The sequence below is a fragment of the Pogoniulus pusillus genome, chromosome 4 (assembly GCF_015220805.1).
Source record: "Pogoniulus pusillus isolate bPogPus1 chromosome 4, bPogPus1.pri, whole genome shotgun sequence".
In the NCBI taxonomy this organism is placed as follows: domain Eukaryota; kingdom Metazoa; phylum Chordata; class Aves; order Piciformes; family Lybiidae; genus Pogoniulus; species Pogoniulus pusillus.
This window is the reverse complement of record NC_087267.1, coordinates 11,157,846-11,180,132: the sequence shown is the minus strand read 5'-3', so window position 1 is coordinate 11,180,132 and position 22,287 is coordinate 11,157,846. Positions and strand designations below refer to the sequence as shown.

The following is a 22,287-nucleotide window of genomic DNA, read 5'->3' as shown; positions in this document are numbered from 1 at the left end:
TACAAGGAACTATATGCAAAAGAAACTAACAGAGGAAATGACTGAAACACAGTGAAAGGCTGGCAGTAAAATATGTGGGGGCATATACACTGACAAATTCAGAAGTTCAGAGACCACAATGGACTTATCCAAAGGCTCTAATCCTGGAACCACTTCTGTACATGCATTCAACATCCTGGCAAGAAAATCCAAAGCTCCAAGACCAGAAGACCAAACCTCCATACACTAGAAGAAAGCTCTCAAAAATAAAGATCTGAGTGCTCCTAAAGCCCTTCAGATTGAATGTTTTCACAAACAAATTACCATTTTGCCTTTAAAAAAAAAAGGCAAAACTGTATGAATTTTATTTCAGAATGTCTGCATAAGACAATCCCCTTTGAAGATACTTGTAAGAAAGTTAGCAGTATATTTTTGATGGATAAATATTTACAAATCCACTGTAATGAAAATGCATTTTCAATGAAAGGTGGAGACAGCTTTAGGAAGGGATGGCTACAAAAGCTCCTCCTGGAAAGATCTTTAACTTAATCTTTAGGAAGGGTAAAATGGCAATGCTGGTTGCTAAAGCAAATAAAAATGAGATAGAATTGAAAGCATTTAAATTTGTTGAAGTCTTCATATTTTTTTCAGCAACTTGATCCACAACATCTAAGTTAACCCGAAACAACAAGCATATGTGTAAGTGTAATGTTAAACACATATCCAAGTCTTCTGCTGGATATGAACCAACCTGATACTAAAATTACCACAAACTGTGACATGAATGTCAATAGCACAGTGAAAAGTTTTTCAAAGGTCAGTGTCAGAGAGAAGCTGACACTGGAAAACCTCAGATCATGCCACTCCTACTGTGCACCACTATAAAAAATGTTTTAATTAGCATCTTTATTTTTCTAACAACACTTCCAGTTACCTTTCTGTTCATGCTTCCTGTACACTTCTCTATTACCCTTGCATTTAACACCACCAAAAGTAGCTGCTCCAGACAGTCATTTGATATCACTCCCATCAGTATTGATCTACCCTACAGTATTGTATCCTGTTATATATTTTGCATGAGAGAGTGACAAAGATCTGTTGACACAGCGTGTGGCTAGATTAACCTTGAATGTTAATGGATGCAGAACAGAGAAGCCATGGATTCATTCATCATATTAGCTAAGTTGTAAAGCATCTCAAGCCTAGAAACCATTTAATACTTTTAAGTAGGTCTCAGACACTGTTTTCAGTACGGTACAGAAATGAGGACCTACTGGCATCCAAGAAGCTCATGCTCAAAACCAAGATGGTCTTGGAACGAGCCAAAACATCTCTACGAGGCTCACAAGTAAACAAGGCACATACAGGTTTTTGAGCATTATGATCACAAAGTACATTCTGATTTATTTATGAAAGTCAGATACTCTGTAGTAGCATGAAATGGTCTTCTAAGATGCAAGCAGGGACATGGTAGACAAGGTAAAGAGATATTCAAGAATACTCATCTTCTTTGTATTTTAGAAGGAAACACCTACTTCTCTTTAGCAATTGCAAATAGTGCTATATGTTGTAGCAAAAAGCTTTAAATAATGTAGATTCTGGTCTTCAGTTCATAATATGTATTTCTGAACCTACTGTTCCAGAGAAAATCCAAGGTACATATTATTTTAGGTTTTGGGGCTGGATTTACCTTCTCTCATAATCCAGTGGGAAAAGCTGCACTTGGCATTCTGGCATTCATGAGGAGCTTATGTGCTCAAGCACTAAAGTGTTCATGTCCACAAAATGCAAGGGGATGAATTTTACAGCCTATAAGATGTTGTCATCCTGATGGAGAAAGGGGTACCAGTGTAAACCATCACAGTGTTAAAGGGACATACATTTTTAAGAACCTGTCAGGACTCAAACAGAAAGTTATCACTCCCAACTTTGTAGTATACCAAAGAGTTAGATTTTTTCAGGCAGGCTGCCTCTACTTTTATGGACCAAAAAGACCACAAGAGTTAACTTTTATCTCAAATGTGCCAGTGAAGTCCTTGAAGAGATGTGTAGCTAATTAGGCAGCTTCTCCTCTGCATCAGCTTTCAGGTATGAAAAACTCCAACCCCTGGCAGAGCAAGTTTTCCAACTACGCCTAAGGGTGACATAGCACTTTTTGCTTGTGATCTTAGACTGCCAAGAGGAACGCCAGCCAGTACTAGTTACAGTATTTTTGAAGATACTCACATTTGCCTATTAGATACTTAAATCATTTAGGTGATCTTTCCTTCAAAAGCAAGTTGAGAACCTAGCACGTTAATCTTGCGGGAAAGCTGGTGCTCAGCAAACAGGGTTGAAGGTAAAATGCAGCTGTTACTCTGTGCAATCTCCCCACAAAAACTTACAATGAAATACCTGCAATGTTCTCAGAAGCTCAGCATGCTGTTACATCCTCATGTATACACAGAAATAACTGCTCTACACTGAGAGGCCCTATGTCTTAATGATTTTATCACTTCATAGAATCAACCAACCAGGTTGGAAGAGACCTCCAAGATCATAGAGTCCAACCTATCACCCAGCCCTATCTAGTCATCTAGACCATGGCACCAAATGCCTCATCCAGGCTTTTCTTGTACACCTCCAGGGACACTGACTCCACCACCTCCCTGGGCAGCCCATTCCAATGCCAATCACTCTCTCTGTGAAGAACTTCCTCCTAACATCCAGCCTATACTTGGGGTCCTAGTGATTTCTGAAAATAAGGCAATAGGTTCCCTAAAAAGCAGAAGCACTTTTGAGATTTTTACTCCTAGTCTACTACCTTGTTCTGCACAACTCAAAATAGTCACTAGAGTAACAAGCTGTCTTTTGAGGCCTGATCTGACCAAAACGCAGACACTGCCTGGCTCTGTAATATGAAATCCCAAGGTAAAGTAGAACAGTTTGATCAGAAATAAAATACTGGAGGAACACAGTAACATGTTTTTGCTATTGACTGCTTTTGTAGCTAAATGTAATCAAGTATTCATTAAGCACATTTACATACAGAGCCTTTACAGATCTTAGCCTTTATGAAAAAGAAACAAAACAAGCCTGTTGCTGAAAAGGTCTTAATTCTTTTGGTGAAAGGTTATTACCCCAAGTGAAGCTACATTGGTTCACTGGTTTATATGGAATGTACTAGATCAAAGAAAAGCTTAAAAATTCAGACTTAGCTACAGGATATGAATTTAACAGGGAGTCAAAGGTAACTTAGATGTGTGCTGGAGAGAGTGCAGATGTTAGGGGAAAGGAGAAGTCAGATACTACCAGTAATAGGCATGAAATAACTTTTTTGGCAGTGAACTGACAATCATCACAGCATTCCGTGAGGAGTGATTTGCTGCATTCATTTGACTTCCACTGCTCAAAGAGCACTCTGAAAAGCAACCCTTACTGTTAACTGCCTGCTTTATTAGTAAGTGAAAGACCAAATTACTTACAGCTTTTTCACCAATTTATAGCTGCAAGACTACATTTCACATTTCAAGCACTAATTTACCTGGAAAACAAATACTTATCCTGTCTCATTGCAGATGTCTAAAGTCCTGATGCACTGGTTCATGTAATATTTGCCTCCCTTCAGCCAAGTAAATGCACATTCCCACTGATGGGAAATGCAACAGTTCTCAACTCCTGACTTTGATCTCCACAAAACCTGACTAGCTGGAAGACAAAGGTATAATTTCAAGGCAAATTCTAAATTTCTGAAAAAAAAAAGATGTATTTCAGCTTGGGAAAGAGAAATATTTTAGAATTTCCTGCAGCAGAAAAATAACAAATTGAAAACAATTACAGATCCTTAGCTGAGAGAATGTCAGAATATTTATCACCCTTTCAGGTCAAATTCTGAACATCTCATGTCAATGTAGCTGGAGGTTTTCAGCTTCCTAGCTCTTTATTTCCCAAATATTCCTAGCTGGTAAGTATGAAAGCTCTCAACATGAACTCTGAGTACCTTCAAATGCTGTGGCTGCTATCATTGAACTTGGGAGAGGCCACATGGTGAGACATCTAAAAAATGTTGACCTTGGTTTCTTGGTTCCAGAGCAGCTGATATAGTAGATCTGTTTGGGAGGCATGGGTTACAAAACCCCTGACTGGTGGCTCCAGAGTCACAGGCCAGTTTGCCCAAAAGCAATTTACAGGGTTAAAACATCTGGAACTGTGGGTCCAGCAGCATGGGAAGGAGCAAGGTGAGCCAAATATACTTGCAAAGAAATCCCATATTCTTTTAAAAAGTGCTAAAGAAACTTCTAAAACATTCTGCTTTTAACATTTGCTCCCAGCTAACTTGTCTTTACTCTGGTGCTTGGTGTGTCTTGCCGAAAGGCATCCCCCATTCAAACATTCCCCATTACTACTGACACTGCCAGCAATCCCCTTGATAATATCACACACGAAAGAATGTCTCCTAGAACTTGACCTCATTACTCTAAACATTCTCATTTTTTTCTCCAGAGTACCTATCTTTCAGTTTTTAACCATACAGGGAACACTCCCAAGCAAACTCTAGAATTTCATCTTGGTAACTGCAGCTATGGATTTTCTGGATGCTATGACATTTTCATTGCCAAGAAATACACTGGAAGGGAAAATTTGCTAAAAGTAACTGCTAGCAGCTGTAGCACATTTGAAATGTGCTACATTGAAACTGAAACTTTGAGCAAAATTCAAGTGCTGGGGTAGAACAAAGACTGCAACATCAGATTTATATAACCAACATGGGTGCTGTAAACCTGAGATGACAGAAGCAGTGTAATAAATCTTTAGTTATTTAGGCAAAGTAGAGCAGGTCTAAGAGCAGTGTGTGTATGCTGATCAGCCTTGCAATAATACACTGGGAATAAGAAACTCTGACTGTGTAAGACTACAAATCTTCCATACTGGAGACTGGTATTATATATTGCTAGATAGTGGTACGTCTTTGGCTTTTGGCAGGAAACATAAGCAAGTCCTGGATTTATTCCACACCAAAAGATGAATTAGGAAGTTTCTTTGAACTGGGAAACAGTGCTATCAGAACCTGGTCCCACTCAAAACTCTTCACATCACTAGCTCCTACTCTTACAGGAATCAAAGTCAATTTCAGGCAAGCAAAAAAGCAAACAAACACTGACAGGTATATATCCACACATACTCAAAGCTGCATGCAACATCATCACATCCACCTCTGCTCTTCCTATGTCACTTACTCATGATCCTCATAGCACACAATCTTTCCATGCCATTTTAAGGGACTGATCAGGAGGTGCATTCTGGTGCCAAGATATTTGGCTTCTGGGCACAACTGCAATGTGCATCATACATAAGTATTAGCACTAATCATCTGGCCTTGCCCCTCAAGAAACTAAAAAAGCACTTGTTCTACGTGATTGACTCTACTTTTTTATCAACTGGTGTCCAGAATATTCTTGGCTACTGCAGCTGATGATTTAGTTTGGTGTCACCATGTCCTTTCTCCAGCACACTGCGGGCTGGGTTCAGCAGGGAGAGCTGCTCTCTTCCCGAACCAGGGTCTGGAGCTGCTGCAGCTTCTCGCTTAAATCACCCGCACACCCAGCACTGCCCCTGCTGCGTCATCCTCTCCAGCGTGCATGTAGGCCACATATCTTGCTGCGCCTGCAGCTTCCCTGCCCCCTTCTGGGATTCTCTGTTCAGGAGAGCCACAAAGTAAAAAATAAAAGCTTTGAGAAAGCTTCCAAAAGAGAGCGTTCCAGCAGAACTAGCCTCGGTACTGCTCTCCTCCCGAGTCAGGGTCTCACGCCGCGGCTGCTTCTCGTTTATATCACCTATGTCTATCTCTTCTTGTGTGCATATTTCTATTCTAAGCATTTTGATAATCAGTGCACAATTGTGTGGTTGATATGTATTTTATAATCTAGAGAAATAAGTAACTCTGTATATTGAATAAGAATAGCAAAATAAAAATTAAGATCCAGATTGTGTATTTTTTTTCAAGCTTTGAATTATGGTTTCCACTATGAATTATGGCAAAGAAGTAAAAGAGAACAAGAATGCCTTCTTGAAATACATCAGAGGCAAAGGGAAGAATAGAGAAAGTGTGGGGCCACTGCTGAAGGACATAGGAGCCCTGGTGACAGAGGATGCTAAGATGGCAGAGTTACAGAACGCTGTATTTGCTTCAGTCTTTACTGCCAAGATTGGCCCTCTGGAATCCCAGACCTTGGAAGTAAGAGGAAAAAGCCCAGCAGAAGGAAGACAGTCCACTGCTCAGGAAGAATTGGGTCATCTGGGCAAGCTGAACACCTACAAATCCATGTGCCCAGATGGGATGCACCCACCAGTACTGAGAGAGATGGATGATACTGTTGGTCTTCCACCCTCCATCATTTTTTGAAAGGTCGTGTAAAATGGGAGTGATGCCTGAGGACCAGAGGAAAGCAAATATCACTCCAGTCTTTAAAAAGGACAAGAAGGCAAGTCCAGGAATCTACAGATCAGTCAGCCTCACCTCCATCCCTGGAAAGGTGATGGAGAAGCTCACTCTGAAGGTCATTTCTAAGCACATGGAAGAAAAGAAGGTTATCAGGAGGAGCCAACAGGGATTTATCAAAGGGAGATCGTCTTTGATGAATCCAGTAGCCTTCTGTGATGGTATCTACCCTGACTTTGGCAAGGTTTTTGACACTGTCTCCCATTACATTCTCATAAGCAAGCTCAGGAAGTGCAGGTTAGAAGAGTGGATGGTGAGATGGATTGAGAACTGGCTGAACAATAGAGCTCAGAGGGTTCTGATCAATGGTGCAGAGTCCAGTTGGAGACCTGTAACTACTTGTGCTCCCCAGGGGTCCATACTGGGTCCAGTCGTAATTCAACATCTTCATCAATGACCTGGATGAGGGGATCAGCAGGTTTGCTGATGAAACCAAACTGGAAGGATTGGCTGATACACCAGCAGACAGTACAGACATTCACTGAGACCTGGACACACTGGGGAGCTGGGCAATGGGGAACATAATGAAGTTCAACAAGAATAGGTGTAGAGTGCTGCATCCAGGGAGGACAAACACCATGTACCAGTACAGCTCAGGGGTTGACCTGCTGGAAAGCAGCTCCATGAAGGACCTGGAAGTCCTGGTGGATAATCAGTTACTCATGGGACAGCAATGTGCCCTTGTGGCCAAGAATGCCAATGCTATCCTGGGGTGCATTAAGAATAGTGTGGCCAGCAGGTCAAGGGAGGTTCTCCTCCCCTTCTATTCTGCCCTGGTGAGACCACATGTGGAGTATTGCGTCCATTTCTGGGCTCCCCAGTTCAAGAGGGACAGGGATACACTGGACAGTGTCCAGCAGAGGACTAAGAGGATGATAAAGGAACTGAAACATCTGTCTTAAAAGAGAAGGCTGAGAGACCTGGGGCTGTTTACCCTGGAAAAAAGACTAAGAGGAGATCTTATTAATGTTTACAAATATCTGAAGGGTTGGCGTCAAGAGGAAGGTGTTAGTCTTTTTTCAGCAGTGTCTTGTGACAGGACAAGGTTCACTGCATACAAACTGAAACACAGAAAGTTCCACCTGAACATGAGGAAAAACTTCTTTATTTTCCGGCAAACAGAGCACTGGAACAGGCTGCCCAGAGAAGCTGTGGAGACTCCATGTAGATGTGTTCCTGTGTGACCTGTCCTAAGTGACCCTGCTTTGGCAGGGGATTTGGACTCAATGATCTTCAAAGGTCCCTTCCAACCCCTACCGTTCTATGATTCTATGATTCATTGTAGTAAGTATGCTTCCTTAAAGCTTTATTGTTATTATTATTACTTAGTAATTTGTTGTGTATACAGAAATAAACCCATGCAAACAGCATAACTGACCTTGAAATGCATAAAACTGAAAACAGTTAGTTAAATAGAATTAATGTGGGAAGTTATCTTACCTTTCAGGCAGAAGACCAAACAGGGCATAATAAGATGATAGATGAAAAGCCACATGGTTATCTTCTGTTCAGTGATTATCTCAAAAGGCATTATGCCTTGCAGCATTAACATTCAGATATCTAAAAATACCTGGTCAGAGAGAAAGAAAAATAAGTGAATAATACAAACATAAGGCTTTATCTCACATGACATTTAACTTGCTGTATTATCTGTCTCAACTGAATAGTTACAGAGTTAAAACAAGACAGAATCTTTCAAATAATAAATGCATTATAAAATTTTCTAGATTAAATTAATGGTCTCTCTTTTATTCAGACTGTTTAAAAGTATCAAGAGTTCCCAGTGACAGTAATACAGTAAATGTTAGTACTGAACATCCTCTTTTAGATTCCTCTTCCTAGATTCTCTGAGAACACTTCACAACACTAAAAATGTGAAGATAATACACAGTTTCCAATCAAATAAGGAAAAGTCCTTCAACTCAGCAATTAATGATTTGAAAGTCTGTGGAAAGAAAACCACAGTGAAACCGAAGTACATTAATCTCTTTCAGGAATTATTTACTTAGTCCAGTACACCAATCCTTTTAAACTTTAACGTGATCCTCTGGATTCTTTAGAAAAGCATTAGTAATTTCTATTAATTTCCTTTTAAATGTTGAGTAAAATAATTATTGTGATGTCCTGTTTGATGGTTTTTCTTTTCCCCTCAGGAGAAACTGCCTGCATCTATACAAATGGCAAGCTAAAGAAATAAGCATCTTCTTTTGAGTATTCTTTTAGATACTAGTTTTCAGAATACTTTACTTTCTTACTTCTTTTAGTCAGAACATTTTGCAAGCTTTTTGTTTCTGGCTAGTGGCTGTTACCTATTTCTTTAGGGCAATGCATCATCATGTTAGCAGTGTGCAATTTTCTGTTTTGTTTAATGGACATTTTTTGCCAGGAACATATAAATGCATTCTTTATATCCACCACATCTTGTTCATACCTCTCTTGACGGGTTCTGCTGAAGCCCTGGTTAAGTTATGACCTTCACACAAAGCTTAATGTTGTATCTCAGGCATATGCTGGTATTCTCCATTCCCCTCGATATATTCAATTTGTTGGGATTTCATTACAAAATACACTTACATGTACTTGAATACCCTTCAGTACCATGAAGCCTAGGACATGTTAGCACGCTAAGACAGCACTGCCACTTTTTTCAGGATGCAACCTTGATGCTGCTGTTTTCTAGCTTCCCATGCCAAGTACCAATGACTCTGATGGCAGCTTCTACCCTTTATTAAAATTCTTGCTCTTTCCAGGTCAAAAATATTACAAAATTGTTCTCTTTTCCCAAAACCCAAATGTTTTAGATCATGTTTGGAAACTGTCCTGTTTCCCACCTCCAACACTAAGAGGTGAATTTCCAAGACTATGTACAAACATACTTGACTCCTTAAGTATGCTTAGAATAAATTCTGTTCTGATTAACAGGGAGTCTCTGTTTTGAGCTGCTGCTGGACAAGCCTGTCTCAGTGTATGTGTTTGATATCTGTCCTTGAGGTAGTTAGGAATACGTGTTTGCAATCAGGCCTTACACTTGTCTCCTCCTTCTCCTCAGAATAAGGCTAAGAAGATGTTTATCTGAATGTATCTCAAACAGTGAGCTCTCCTGTCATGAGGTGTTTTATTAAACTCATAGGAAAATGGCAAGAAATGTCACAAGAGAATCACTTTAGCTCAGAAATTAGAGGAGTTATTGCACTTCACAACTTCCCTTTTTTTAACAGATGAAATCTTTAACACATGGGGTCAAAATTAGTTGCCATGATCCTAAAACTGTGGCTGTTATATGAAAACAGAGTCCAGCAAAACACATAAGAGAGCTAAAGAGTGATTCCCCAGAGCTGAGATACATCTAGAAATACTCCCTGAAAAAAGCTCTTATGTTGCCAACAAATGCATATGCTTACTGTAGCTGGATCCAAAGGGAAGAATTTACTATCCATACCCTTCTGTTTTGGTTGGCAATGAAGTTTCTTCAGATTCTGTCACACAAAGGATACTCATTGCTATTTCAGGCATATGCCTTAAATCACCAGGGTAGAAACCGCTGTGCCCATATGATTTCTCCAAAAGACTACGGTAGGCTACATCAACAAGTGACTTCACACACTTCTGCAGCAATCATAACCACCCTATGAAGCTTCTTATGTTATGTCACTGCATTGCCTGAAATATTTATTTCCAAGTGACATGAGTTAAATTGCATAGTTACACGGCAATAATGCATATAATTAAACAGCAATGAAACAGGAACTCTGTTGGGAACAATAGTAATTATGCAGTAACTCATGGTGATAATAACTGTGCTCAAATGTATCGAGAGATGAAACTGTTAGGAGTAAATCTGTGTTCTCCCTCTGACATTAGAGGCAGACAGAAGATCCTTCCTTCTGCTCCTTCCCAGAGTCAAATTGGAATTCTGTGAAGTTACCTTGTCCTCTAAATTCTCTCAAAATTCCTTCCTGTTGACTCAGTAAAAAATGGCATGAACACTAGTTCAAACTACAGTAAACAAAAGTTGTGTCATTAAATGCTGCAAGTATCTCTATTTTATTCAGATACAAACATATATACCCTGGCAGGACTAAAATCCTTCCCTTGTTCTCATTTCTTTTAGCTGAATAGGTTTTGTAAATACAGCATATACATCCCTCCTGATTTATTTCAGCCCATGGATAACAAGTGAGGCTGCTTCACACCACTCTGCTGAATTTTGGCAGATTTGCCTGCTATGAGATGAGACAGCATGCAAGTTATCATCTGTATGTCTGAAGTGGTATCGTTACCACCCAGCTGCCCAAGAGTACAGGCGTTTCCAGGCAGCAGCACTTGCACTGGAGGCATCACTGCAGGCCACACTGCTCAAACACCATTATCTGACTCCTCTTTTGCTTTACAGCTCTCAACCTTTTTTCTTCACAGTGTGAGGATATTGCTGCCTAAGTAAAAATGATTCTTGAACGACGGAACAGTCATTAGTACAATTCATTCTTCTCCCCTGTAGAAGCAGACAGTGATTGCATGCCTGAGCATACTCCTTTCACTTTGCCCAGCACACTTTCCCTCTTCTCACAACTAAGCACCACAGTTTTAGCAAATGAGTAAGACATTTCAAAAATATATAGTAACATCAGCAGTCTTTTAACTGCAACTGTGTCAAGTTTAATTACTATCTAATGTTCATTAACACATTTAGGTCCCTTCTGACTGTTCAGTTTCCCAAAAGATCTAATCACCACTACAGCACCTTTGCTTTGCCAGATTCAAGAAAACTGCTTCTGGTAAGCTGTGGAGTACAATCCTCCCAAAGGAGATGTGGTAAAACTGAGACACTGTCTGAGGAACAGTAAGCACAGGGATCTCCCAGAACACTTCTGGAGGATTGCATTGTCTTGTGATGCCTCAGTAGGATGAGAGGCATTGTAGGACACAAGAGTAGGCCTGCCTCTCTATACTACCCATTGTAAAGATTCTTAAATCTCACAAACTACACTTGAAAAAGTTATCTTCTTGTCTTACAGATAGGAAAATTGTCAGTGTTCTCCATTACTTCCCAGCTTAATCCAAACACATTTTGCAAGCATATAAAGCATTAAAAATGCACACATACACAAAAGAAAAAAAAAGAAATTACAAACAGCAGGTAATGGAAGTCAAATGAATAAATATCATAAATTCAAAACCGAAGCAAATAGGCTATATAATCTACTAGGTATGAAATCAAGAAGGGGTGGGAATAGACAAGGGAAAGAAGAGGAACAATGGGGGATGCCGGAGGGATAAAGAGAATGCAAAGAAACAGAAGTCAGCATTAGAGAGGTGAGGGATGTCAGGTGGGACATCTAAGTCATGCGTGGGAGGATGGAAGCAATTAAACCCAAAAGGGCAGTCAGAAAGAAAGGCAGAGAGGGAAAGTGATGGAAATTCAAGTAGGTGAAGGTACATGAGGCAGTTGCCTCTGTCAGTAATCACAATGTTTACTATGGCAAGATATTCTCTGGACCTCCCTTGAAGAGGCTTTCAGCACGGTAGCAGTATAATTGTTGCACCAGCCCCTGATACCTGCTCAGGGCTCCCATCTGGATCCCTAAAAGCTGAATGGGCAGAGAAGAGGCAAGAGAAAACATTCAGGGGCTTTTGGTTGGTACACTTATCTAGGAGAGGTAAATCAAAATGCTTGATAAGATTCTAATTTTCTGCTGTAGTATGATAATTACACACATTCACCTTGGAGAACTGGTAGCGATTCCATCCAGATCAGTCTATAAACAGGCATAATAAACTAGAAGATATCTCTGGCTCTCTATCCTTTTTAAAAACATGAATATATATATAAAATTGCAATAATTCACTAGTAAATTAACACAGTGGCAAGCTATAATCAAAGCCTTTTAGGAGCCACACAATACTTTAATCAGTGTTTTGTATTTGGTTTTACTTCAGTCTGTTTCAGTGATTTTAGTAGCACCTAATTGCTTTTATCTTGATTTTCTTAAAACAGTTGACATCTTTTGGTATGATAACTTCTCACAAATCTTTAATTAGTTGCTCAGTATTTAGAATTACCAAGAAACATCCTTTAATTTAGCAAAAATCATGATGTACATTACATATTATTTCTTGAATCACCCTTTGTTATTCTACTGGTTTGGTATTTGCAATTTCATTTTGTGATTGATCGACAAGGTTTGGCATTCTAGGTTAGACTATGCCTTCAGAAAGGGCATTATATACTATTCAAAAGTTTATCTTCTCACCCACAACCCTTTTACTTCTGAAACTAATGTTTTAGACAGTAGTATTCACTAGCCTTCTTTATTATCAGAAAGGTGATGACAGCCAAGTTCCTTACCATTACACAGACTTATCTCATTGTGATAGTCTGTAAGTAAACTTCCAAGCCTGCACTGCTCTCACAGCACTGCTGCATCTGTGTAAGGTTTTAGATGTTTTTCACTCACAGTCCAAATGTGGCTTTAGATCCCTTCACAAAGGGTTGTAGAAACAGTTCACCTTCTTGTGATCATCTTTGATTTCTGTAATTATATGCTTCAGTTTTCCCAGATTTGTTCATGTGGAAACAGACATTCAAATCCACTGCCCAAATACTGCCCACTGGCCCAAACAGTCCATCACCAACAGTCATGCTTCTAGTATTTTCCACATCATCCTATATAAAGAATAAGATACTTTCTTCACATGAATGAAAGTCAGCTGAGGCAGCCATCAATTTGATGGCCCATGAATAATACACTCTTCTTGGACAGAATTTACATTTCAAGGACAAAGTGCAAGATACTAGTTTTCTGTGGCAATTTTCTACTGCACCACGTTTTGAAGTAGGATGCTGCTGGTTAGTCACACAGTGAATTTAACTCTCCTGTTTCCCTTTACATTTGCACATCAAAGAATTCAGACCTTAGGAATCAGTAACTTCTTCAGCCAGTTGCTCGGCGGGCAGTTTTGCTTTTCTGTTAGGCAATTAAGAAGCCCTGTGGGACATTTTTTGCTTGCCTGCCTAACTCTGTTTAGGCTCTCTGCTATTTTGTCCTCTCAGATAGCTAATGAAACTAATTAGATGTCTTGTTTTTCTTATTTGCAACCACAGATAGTTTAAGAATCCCTTCAAGGGTTTTAGAGCGGTCACACATCTACCTCATCTTGTATTTAATCTAATGACTCTGTAACAGAAAAACATTTAGTGTTGCTATTATAAACATATTATAGGAAGGTCAGGCAGCTTCTAATTTGTGGTAAGATCAACAACTGAGCTTTAATATTAATTATTAATATAGTTTAGTTATTTTTCTTAAGTCACTGAGATGCAAAAAAGTTTTGGTTTGAAATACCTTCAAGCAATGAAGTGTTGCTCAGTGGTACTTAAACATTGGCTTTAATCATCACGTCAGCAGCAAAGGGCGAGGCAGCCAGGCCTCCAAGTCCCTATTCACACTGTTTGCTTTATCATCAACTGGCTGTTGCTCTTCTTAATAAAAAAAGAAAAAGATCACTTACTGTTGCCATAACTCACAGGCATTACTCACACTTTTCTGAAAGCATGTTGTAAGGGCTTTGCTGCTAAAAGATTTCTTGGTAAAAAATGTCTGCAAACAAAAATCAATAAATCTCCTGCTATGACCGAGAATTACACAGAACAGGACACTATTCTGGGTCCTGCACTTACAAGTAGCTTCCAGCTGCGTCTTAAAGCCTAATTACTTCAACTTTGACTCCAAGATAACAAAACACACCTAAGGTTCTAAAAGCAGCAAGCAAAAAAGTCAGCCATGAATACAAATAAATATCCACTATTAAAACTGGGAGTTCTTTCATATGATAAAGAGGGTTTTTTGGTTTATTTGAGCCTCAACTTTCAAGGGACAACCTCCCCAGTAAAATAAAGCAGCATCTTTGGGAATTTCAATTTTGTTAAGGTTTATACAAGAAAAATATCAGAATATCATCTTTTAATTAAATCTAAATTAGATTTCCATTAAAAAAAAAAAACAACACACAAAACACTTGATGTTTCAGAAAAATGAAACAAGATTATAAGAAAATCTTTATCACACTCTTGGTATTTTCTATCTGACTTTCACATTTTCTTGCAGTTAGTAATACCTTTTTATTCGCCGCCACATGAAGACGTGGGAATGAATCGTGTATTCAGTGTGCTCACAGCAGGTGTATTTATATACACAGAAATGTAACAGTTTATCCATATAATATGTAACTCTGGATACTCTGCAACATCCTACCTATTGTGCAGCCAAAGACAAGCTCGGTGGGAGATTTCATCTTCAATACTGCACGTTTCCTAGCAACTCTCTTTAAGTCAGAGGAGCTTTTTAAAAAATTTACATCAATCACTTGGAACTGTTGCAAATGCTTAAAAACATCTCTTTCATTCTGTGAATAAACAGTCAAATCAGACCAGCAGCTGCAAAAAAGAAAATCAGTTCAATGTTTACTGGAATTTGCTGGTGGACTTTGGGATAATAGGTTATTTGTGCCTTCTGGTTTTGAGTATACACGTTTCAGAGTAGCTACTGGTGAGATATATAGGCAGTTTTTACACTTTTGAACCACTGTTTCAAAGGCTCTCTGTGTTGATCAAGACTGCTTTTCGAGGATTCTTACTCGTGAGGTAGACTTAGTTCCATCTTTGTCTTGGTTCTAGTTTAAATTTCCCAGGGACTCACAATATATCTAACAGAACCAATACAATTATAGGATGCCTTCCCCTCTCCTGCCCAGGGAGGTGGTGGAGTCACCGTCCCTGGAGGTGTTCAAGAAAAGGCTGGATGAGGCACTTAGTGCCATGGTCTAGTTGACTGGCTAGGGCTGGGTGCTAGGTTGGACTGGATGATCTTGGAGGTCTCTTCCAACCTGGTTGGCTCTATGATTCTCCTCCCATTTTTTTTTTCTTTTTTTTTTTTTTTTTTTAGAAAAAAAGGAATTAGATGTAGAGAGGAAAAGGTGAAACACACTCAAACAAATAGCCTTACTTTGATTTGGAAGTTAAAAAAGAAAACTTTAACAATAAATAAAAGGCACTTAGTGCCGTGGTCTAGTTGATTGGATAGGGCAGGGTGATAGGTTGGACTGGATGATCTTGGAGGTCTCTTCCAACCTGGTTGATTCTATGATTCTATGATTCTATTTGAGGTAGGGGAGTTGCAAAAAGGTATAGGGGAGGAAAAACAAGATACAAAAAATATGTGTGTGTATATATATATATACACACATCCAGATTGATGTCAATGTGCTTGTCCACCTCGTGGAAGGATGGCCACGTGGTAAAACAAAGAGCAGCAGGAACAAAAGGGTGGTGCTGGCAGGCAAGGAAGCAGCAAGAGAACCAGAAACAGGAAGTTCCTCTGTTTTTTATAGGGGGCTAAGCAGGAAGCAGGAATGGGCTAAACACTTGCGCTAGTTTGAAGCAGGGTAGAATGTTTTGGTGAGAAGAACTAGATCACAGGCTGTGAAAGGAAAACAATGGTGATGTCTACTCCCCTCAGAGTCTCGCTGAGGTGTGTATGGGAAGAAGAAAGGAAAACATTAGATTACACTCTCACTATTTTTCTCTCACTCTTGCTTGGGCTGCTGACCGAGCTGCATCTTACTCCCTAACCTCACCTTCCATTTGGCCTAACCCACTTTACTTCTTAACCTCCTGGCCGAACCTCTGTTCTTCCTTAGGACTGGGGTAAGGTTGAGAGGGGCAGGGGGAAGGTGCAGGGGTGGTTGACAGCCCCTCCTGAGGACTCAGGTTTCTGGGAGGGGAGTTGTGTTTCTGTATTACTTTTTACCTTGTATATTTCTGTCTATAACTGTACATACTGTAAATATCTGCTTATATATTGTGCTAGCTGTAAATAAATAGCTTCATTCATATTTCCAGAGCTGACTGAGTAGTCTGGGCAATTCATAAAGTGTAGGGGGGTGGGGAACACCCAAACCATCACACCACTACACCTGGAGTAAAGTACACCACTACATCCCCATGGAAGAGTCAGGAGGACCTGGGGGCAAGTTCAAGACCACCCCCCACCCCACCCCGGGAGGGTTAACCCTTTGTAATCTTGACAATTTTAAAAGACAAATGATGCTTATATTTGCTTTCATTACTGTCCCGGGTTAGGGCAGATCCCTCCCTCGGGGAGAAATAAACTCACCACAACACAGACCTCTTTTTTTGAAAGTCAGGGAAAGATGAAATTGTATTTCTTATAGTATAACAATGCAAAGAGAAATAATAACTGGAGAAGGAAGAGGAAAAAAAAAACAATACAATAGCCTTAAGGGAGATGGGGGAGGGGTCAAGCGGCAGCGAAGCAGCAGAAGCAGCAGTAGCCAAAACAGCAGCTGGGGACGATAGGTGAAGCTGAGAAGCAGCAGAAGCCAGCAGGAGAAAGGGGAACACAAGCTGTGCTTCTAGACATTAAGCTCTTGATGCTCCAATGAAATTATATCAGTTTATCTATTGTTGCCATTATGTGGTCTATCATTTGATTGTTCATCTTTCCACTATGTCTGAGCTAGAGGATCAGCTCAAACGGCCATAATTACCTACAATTAAAGCACTATTTCTGTAGTTTTCAGATTGGTTTGAAAAACAGAAGTCTTTTTCTGGAACCCTAGTTTATTGCCTGGTAATTATCATTTTTCATGCCTGTATTTTCTGTAAGCCCCAGTAGATCCCGAGGCATGCAGTGCCTACAGAACTCTCAATGCCTAGTCAGCAAAGTAGGACACATGGATATGCATCATCATAACTGGTGTATTGGTTTAAGCTGACTGGCCTCGCTAGGAGAGACGAGGGATCTTGGCCACCTGAGTACACTGCTAGCTCATGTTCAGATGGCTGTCAGCCATGGTCCCCAGGCCATTTTTTGATGGGCACTCTGCCCTGAGCCTGTAGTGTAGCATGAGGTTATTGTGACCCGAGTGCAGCAACCAGAAACTGGTGTTGTTAAACCTCATACAAATGACCTTGGCCCATCAACTCAGCCTGTCCAGATTCCTTTGCAGAGCCTTCCTACCTTCAAGCAGATCAGCACTGCCATCCAATTTAGTGTCATCTGCAAACTTTTTCAGGGTGCACTCAAGTCCCTTGCCCAGACCACTGACAAAGATATTAAAGAGAATTGAGCCCTGGGGAACACTAGTGACTGGCTACCAACTGGATGTAACACCATTCATCACCACTCTCTGGGCCTGGCCATCAAACCAGTTTTTAACTCAATGAAGTGGCCATCTATCCAAGTCATAAGCAGTCAGTTTCTCAAGGAGGATGCTCTGGGAATAATCAAGCTCCGGTTAGACAGAGGTCTGAGGAATCTAATCTAGGTAGAGATGTCTCTGCTCAATGCAGGTGGGTTGGACCAGATGAATTCTGAAAGACCTTTCCAACCCAAACTGTTCTATGATTCTGTGAGGCTATTTATGGACACGTGCTATCTCCTCTAACAGGCTTCTACCCTGATCAGCCAGACAGGATGAGCCTGTTTGGGTTCTTTCTGTTTTCAACTGCTCTCTACCAGTTGATCTGTATGGCCAAACACAGAGATACATGCATACACTGTGTGAGCTGCCGAGCACTGCTGCTAGCTGGTCCTGAGCACAGAGAGCTGCTGCAGTCTTGCATCTCTAAGGCAACCAGATTTGGAAAACAACAAAAAAGTTAAATGAGATGCATTTGACCCTGAATTTCTACAACGTAGTGCAGGATTGGCTGCACAAGTTCCAAGTGTTTCACCTTTGTAATATGTCTGAAAATGCCAATATTTTATCTTTGTAAAACAATAATGTTTATTCATTTAGAAAGCATCTTAAAGTGTGAGAATTATGTTATAAAAACCATCACTACTAAACAGTTTAATGACTGAATCCAGAAACTCATTTAATATCTCTTCTAAGCACTTACAAGGTCTAAATAAAGCCAAGAGAGAAGTACTTGATTTTATACACCTAAGTTATTCTGCTTTGCTTTTTATTCCTAAATACCAAGGAAGAAAAAAGTTAAACAATACCCCAAACTGGTACATGGGAGCAAAAGGTCTGATCTACTAAAGGTCTGCAAATATTTAACACAGAATGTATACATGATCACATAAGCAAAATCACAGAAGGCATTCATCAGTTTATGGATTGGCCTAGAAAACTGCATTTTAGAGATCTTGTTCCAAGCTTCATACTGTGGCATGTACAACTTAGGCAAATAAGCCACAAAAATTTAAAAAAAGGTAATTTCTCAAAAAAACCCAAAATTGCATCAAAGTTGCAACAGTAATTCTGCTCTAACAACCTAGTTTCAAGACTGCAACTCTTTGACAACTATTCTGTTGAACATAACATTCGTATGTATTCTTTCACAATATGCTATTTCAGTATGATGATAAGAGAAGGAGGGAAGGGAGGGAGGAAAAAAACCCAAACAAACAAATTAATAAATACCTTCTAATTTCTTATGCCCAACTTTGGATTAAAATAATTATCATTATAATATTTTATTTTCAATTAATTTGTGTTTATTTGGGAGTTACACGTGACCAAAAGCACTAAATGAACAAGGCTAGTAAGCAAAATTCTGCTGTTAAGTTCTCACATAGTATTAACTGTTTTGATTTTCATTGCCTAGCCCCACAATTGAATGGTAATATACTCATTATGTGTGAGTAAAGACAAGCACATCGTGACTTGCAGACACTGTTCAGTAAAAGCCAAGAAGTCAGTATTTGCAATAATCAGCATATATTCTGATACCTTAGGTGGTATGTTATTACATCTCCAAATTAGGAACATCCACATATTATCACCTTTAAAGAAAATAAAGTTTAGGTGCCTAACTTTAACACATACTCTCTATCATGCTTCTCTTCCTCCTTCTTCCCTGACTTTTCCCCCAAAGTGTTCAACTTTTCTTAACTGCCTTAAATACTCAATTGAACTAATTTATCTAGAAAGGTATGTAAGGTATTTTTCACATTCAATTTATCTGTTAAAAACACTGATACTCCCTGATGTACATCTGAAATGACAAGAGAAGATCTGAAAAATACTCACAGTAACCAGCATCAGAAATTGAAATATCATCATTATCTTCATTGGCATCTCTCTGCTTTTATACTGATGGAGATGTAACAACAACATAGTCCAGCATGTATTATTAGTACATTAAAAAGGCAGTGTGCAAGATGTTGCTATTTGTAACTAACAAAACCTTCTGCAATATCACATTCTGTGGTGTGCTAATCCATCTGTCAAATGAATCATTATAGCAACACAAATTTGGTTATTTGGTCTTTCAGTTTCTCAAAATATTACAATAAGTATTTTTTTAAATGTACAATGTTTGTACTGTAATTTTAATCATGTTTTGAAACATTCTGACAATTTTGAGGGTCTCCTTCTTTCAATAATGAAATTTTGTAATTTTTCCTTACAGTACCAACAATATGAACAAGTCTTCTAATGGGGGAAATGCCTAAAAATTATGTGATTCATATAATTGAACTCATCAGGGATTTTGCAGGTTCATATGTGACCTTTTCTTCTCATTTAGTAGCCCTAGGTCGCAGTACAGATGAGTTCTGATGGTGTAACTGAAAATTCCTTGCCTTTGACATCGAATTTTGACAGTTAGTCAGTATTATCTTATCTGAGAGATGGTATCTTACACTACTGTTTGTTTTTAGTTTATTTTAATGCTGCAATCTGTCTGGGTTTTTGTAGTAATCACAGAAATGCATTGGCAATTCTGAAGAGCTAAAACTTCAGCATTTGAGAGCTGTCACAAGATGCAAAGTCCAAACTTTTGCAGATCATTCTTTAGACTCTTAAACAGAAACAAGATGACAAAGAAAGAAGCACACAGTCCTTTGCCAGTATGTCAGCTGAAGGATTTAAGTAATGGAACACAACGGAAATAATGCAATGTTTTAGGACCTCAGAACCAGGAAATCAGGAATAATTTCTGTGTGATCATTCTGATGTATGCATTTCAAAGCTGTTACTTTTCAAATTTAATTTTGTCTTTATACTTTCTTAGAGTAGAAATAGAATGAAGATCACACTGGGACATAAAAAATGTTGAAAGCTGTATGTCTGAGAGGGAACTTGTGTTACATTTTCTATGGGAATAAAGCACTGTGTGATTGTTATGAAAAGATAAGCTTCAGAATACATGCAGCAAGCTTCCCTCCAAGAGTACCAGCTCCCCTAATAGACTGCATATCAAAGACAGCTTCAACACCTACTCTAACAATGAAGTTTCCTTTCTGTTTTTACATATATTAAAGTAGCACAGTGCATAGCTGTTTGCTATGAGAAGACTATTAATTGTCTGCAAGCTGAAGTATATGGATATATAGAGTGGATATAGAAGACCAAGTGACAGTCCAAGCACCAGCAATAAAGTCTTAAATAACGTAGGTTAATTTATCTCTTTGTGGTACATAAGCATTGAATAAATGCTAAACTTCTCTCTGACATGGTCAGATCCTCTTTGCTTGTTCCTACTGTAACATGGTCAAGACGCAGACAAATAAAATTCCTCTCATTATTTATGCTATCGTATTTAACACTTGAGATTACAGCTGAAGAAAATATTCAAGGCACACAGCTATACTTTTCCAGTAAATGGTATTGCTACTATGGTATTATACTTATCTACCTGTCTTATCAGACGAAAAGCAATTAGACTAAGGAGAAAAAAAAAAAAAGAAGATTTTCTTGCCTTTGTTTACCACTGAACTTCCTGTGTCTTGCCCTGTCCAATCAACCAGACCATGACACTAAATGCCTCATCCAAGCTTTCCCTGAACACCTCCAGGGACAGCGACTCCACTATCTCCCTTGGCAGCCCATTCCAATGGCAAAACACTCTCTCTGGGAAGAACTTCCTGCTAACATCCAGCCTAGACCTGCCCTGGCACAACTTGAGACTGTGTCCCCTTGTTCTGTTGCTGGTTGCCTGGCAGAAGAGACCGACCCCCACCTGGCTACAGCCTCCCTTCAGGTAGTTGTAGGCAGCAGTGAGGTCACCCCTGAGCCTCCTCTTCTGCAGGCTAAACAACCCCAGCTCCCTCAGCCTCTCCTCACAGGCCTTGTGTTCCAGGCCTCTCACCAGCTTTGTCACCCTTATCTGGACATGTTCCAGTATCTCAACATCTCAAATGGTCAGACAGCTTTTTTACCACCGCTTTTTTATGCTTCATGGCACACCTAAACATGATTTGTTTCAAAATAGTGTTTTCTAATTTGTATATATCCTGCAAAGAGTGCGAATCTACAGTGAAAACTAGATTAATGTGAATTAAATAGAGAGAAATGGGCAGGTGATGGTCTTAAGTGACCAACATCAAGAGGTCCGGGTCTCCATTACATTCTGAAATATTTAAATGTGGCTCAGCCTATGCCTCACAAGTTGGATTCAAACCATTCAGGCAAAACAAAACAAAGAAAAAACAAATTAAAAAAAATAATGCTGTTAATACTAAAATGAAGAGGAAAGTAATATACTTGCAAATCCAAGCTACAAAATGAGCCAGTGTCAAGATCAGACTTAAAATATTAAATCAGCTAGGCATCACATTATGAAGGAATGAGTTCTTTAAATTCTATGAAGGGTTATCTCAGAGTCATTATCTGCTTGGAACAATGTCATGAATTTGGCTATAATTTGTATATATTTTGTAGATTTTTTTAAAAACTATTCAAAGCTGAATCTGTATTTTCAATATAGTTCTAAAGGGCTACTAAATGTTTAAGGGACAAAGTTCTTGTTACTCATTCTGATGGCTTCATTATTCATTCTCTGTGGCATATAACCC

At 39.3% G+C, this 22,287-nt stretch overlaps 1 protein-coding gene across 4 annotated transcripts in view; it reads right to left on the bottom strand.

Annotated features, from left to right (window-relative positions):
- Positions 1–22,287, bottom strand: part of CNTN1 (contactin 1) — a 249,327-nt gene that overhangs the window by 90,119 nt on the left and 136,921 nt on the right. For all 4 annotated transcript variants that reach the window (XR_010302059.1, XM_064142186.1, XM_064142187.1 and 1 more), the window contains exon 4: positions 7,898–8,027. Coding sequence is in view for 3 of the 4 variants with exons in the window: in XM_064142186.1 (XP_063998256.1) it covers positions 7,898–8,009 (112 nt within the window). In the remaining variant the exon portion in view is untranslated. The remainder of the gene's footprint in view (positions 1–7,897; positions 8,028–22,287) is intronic.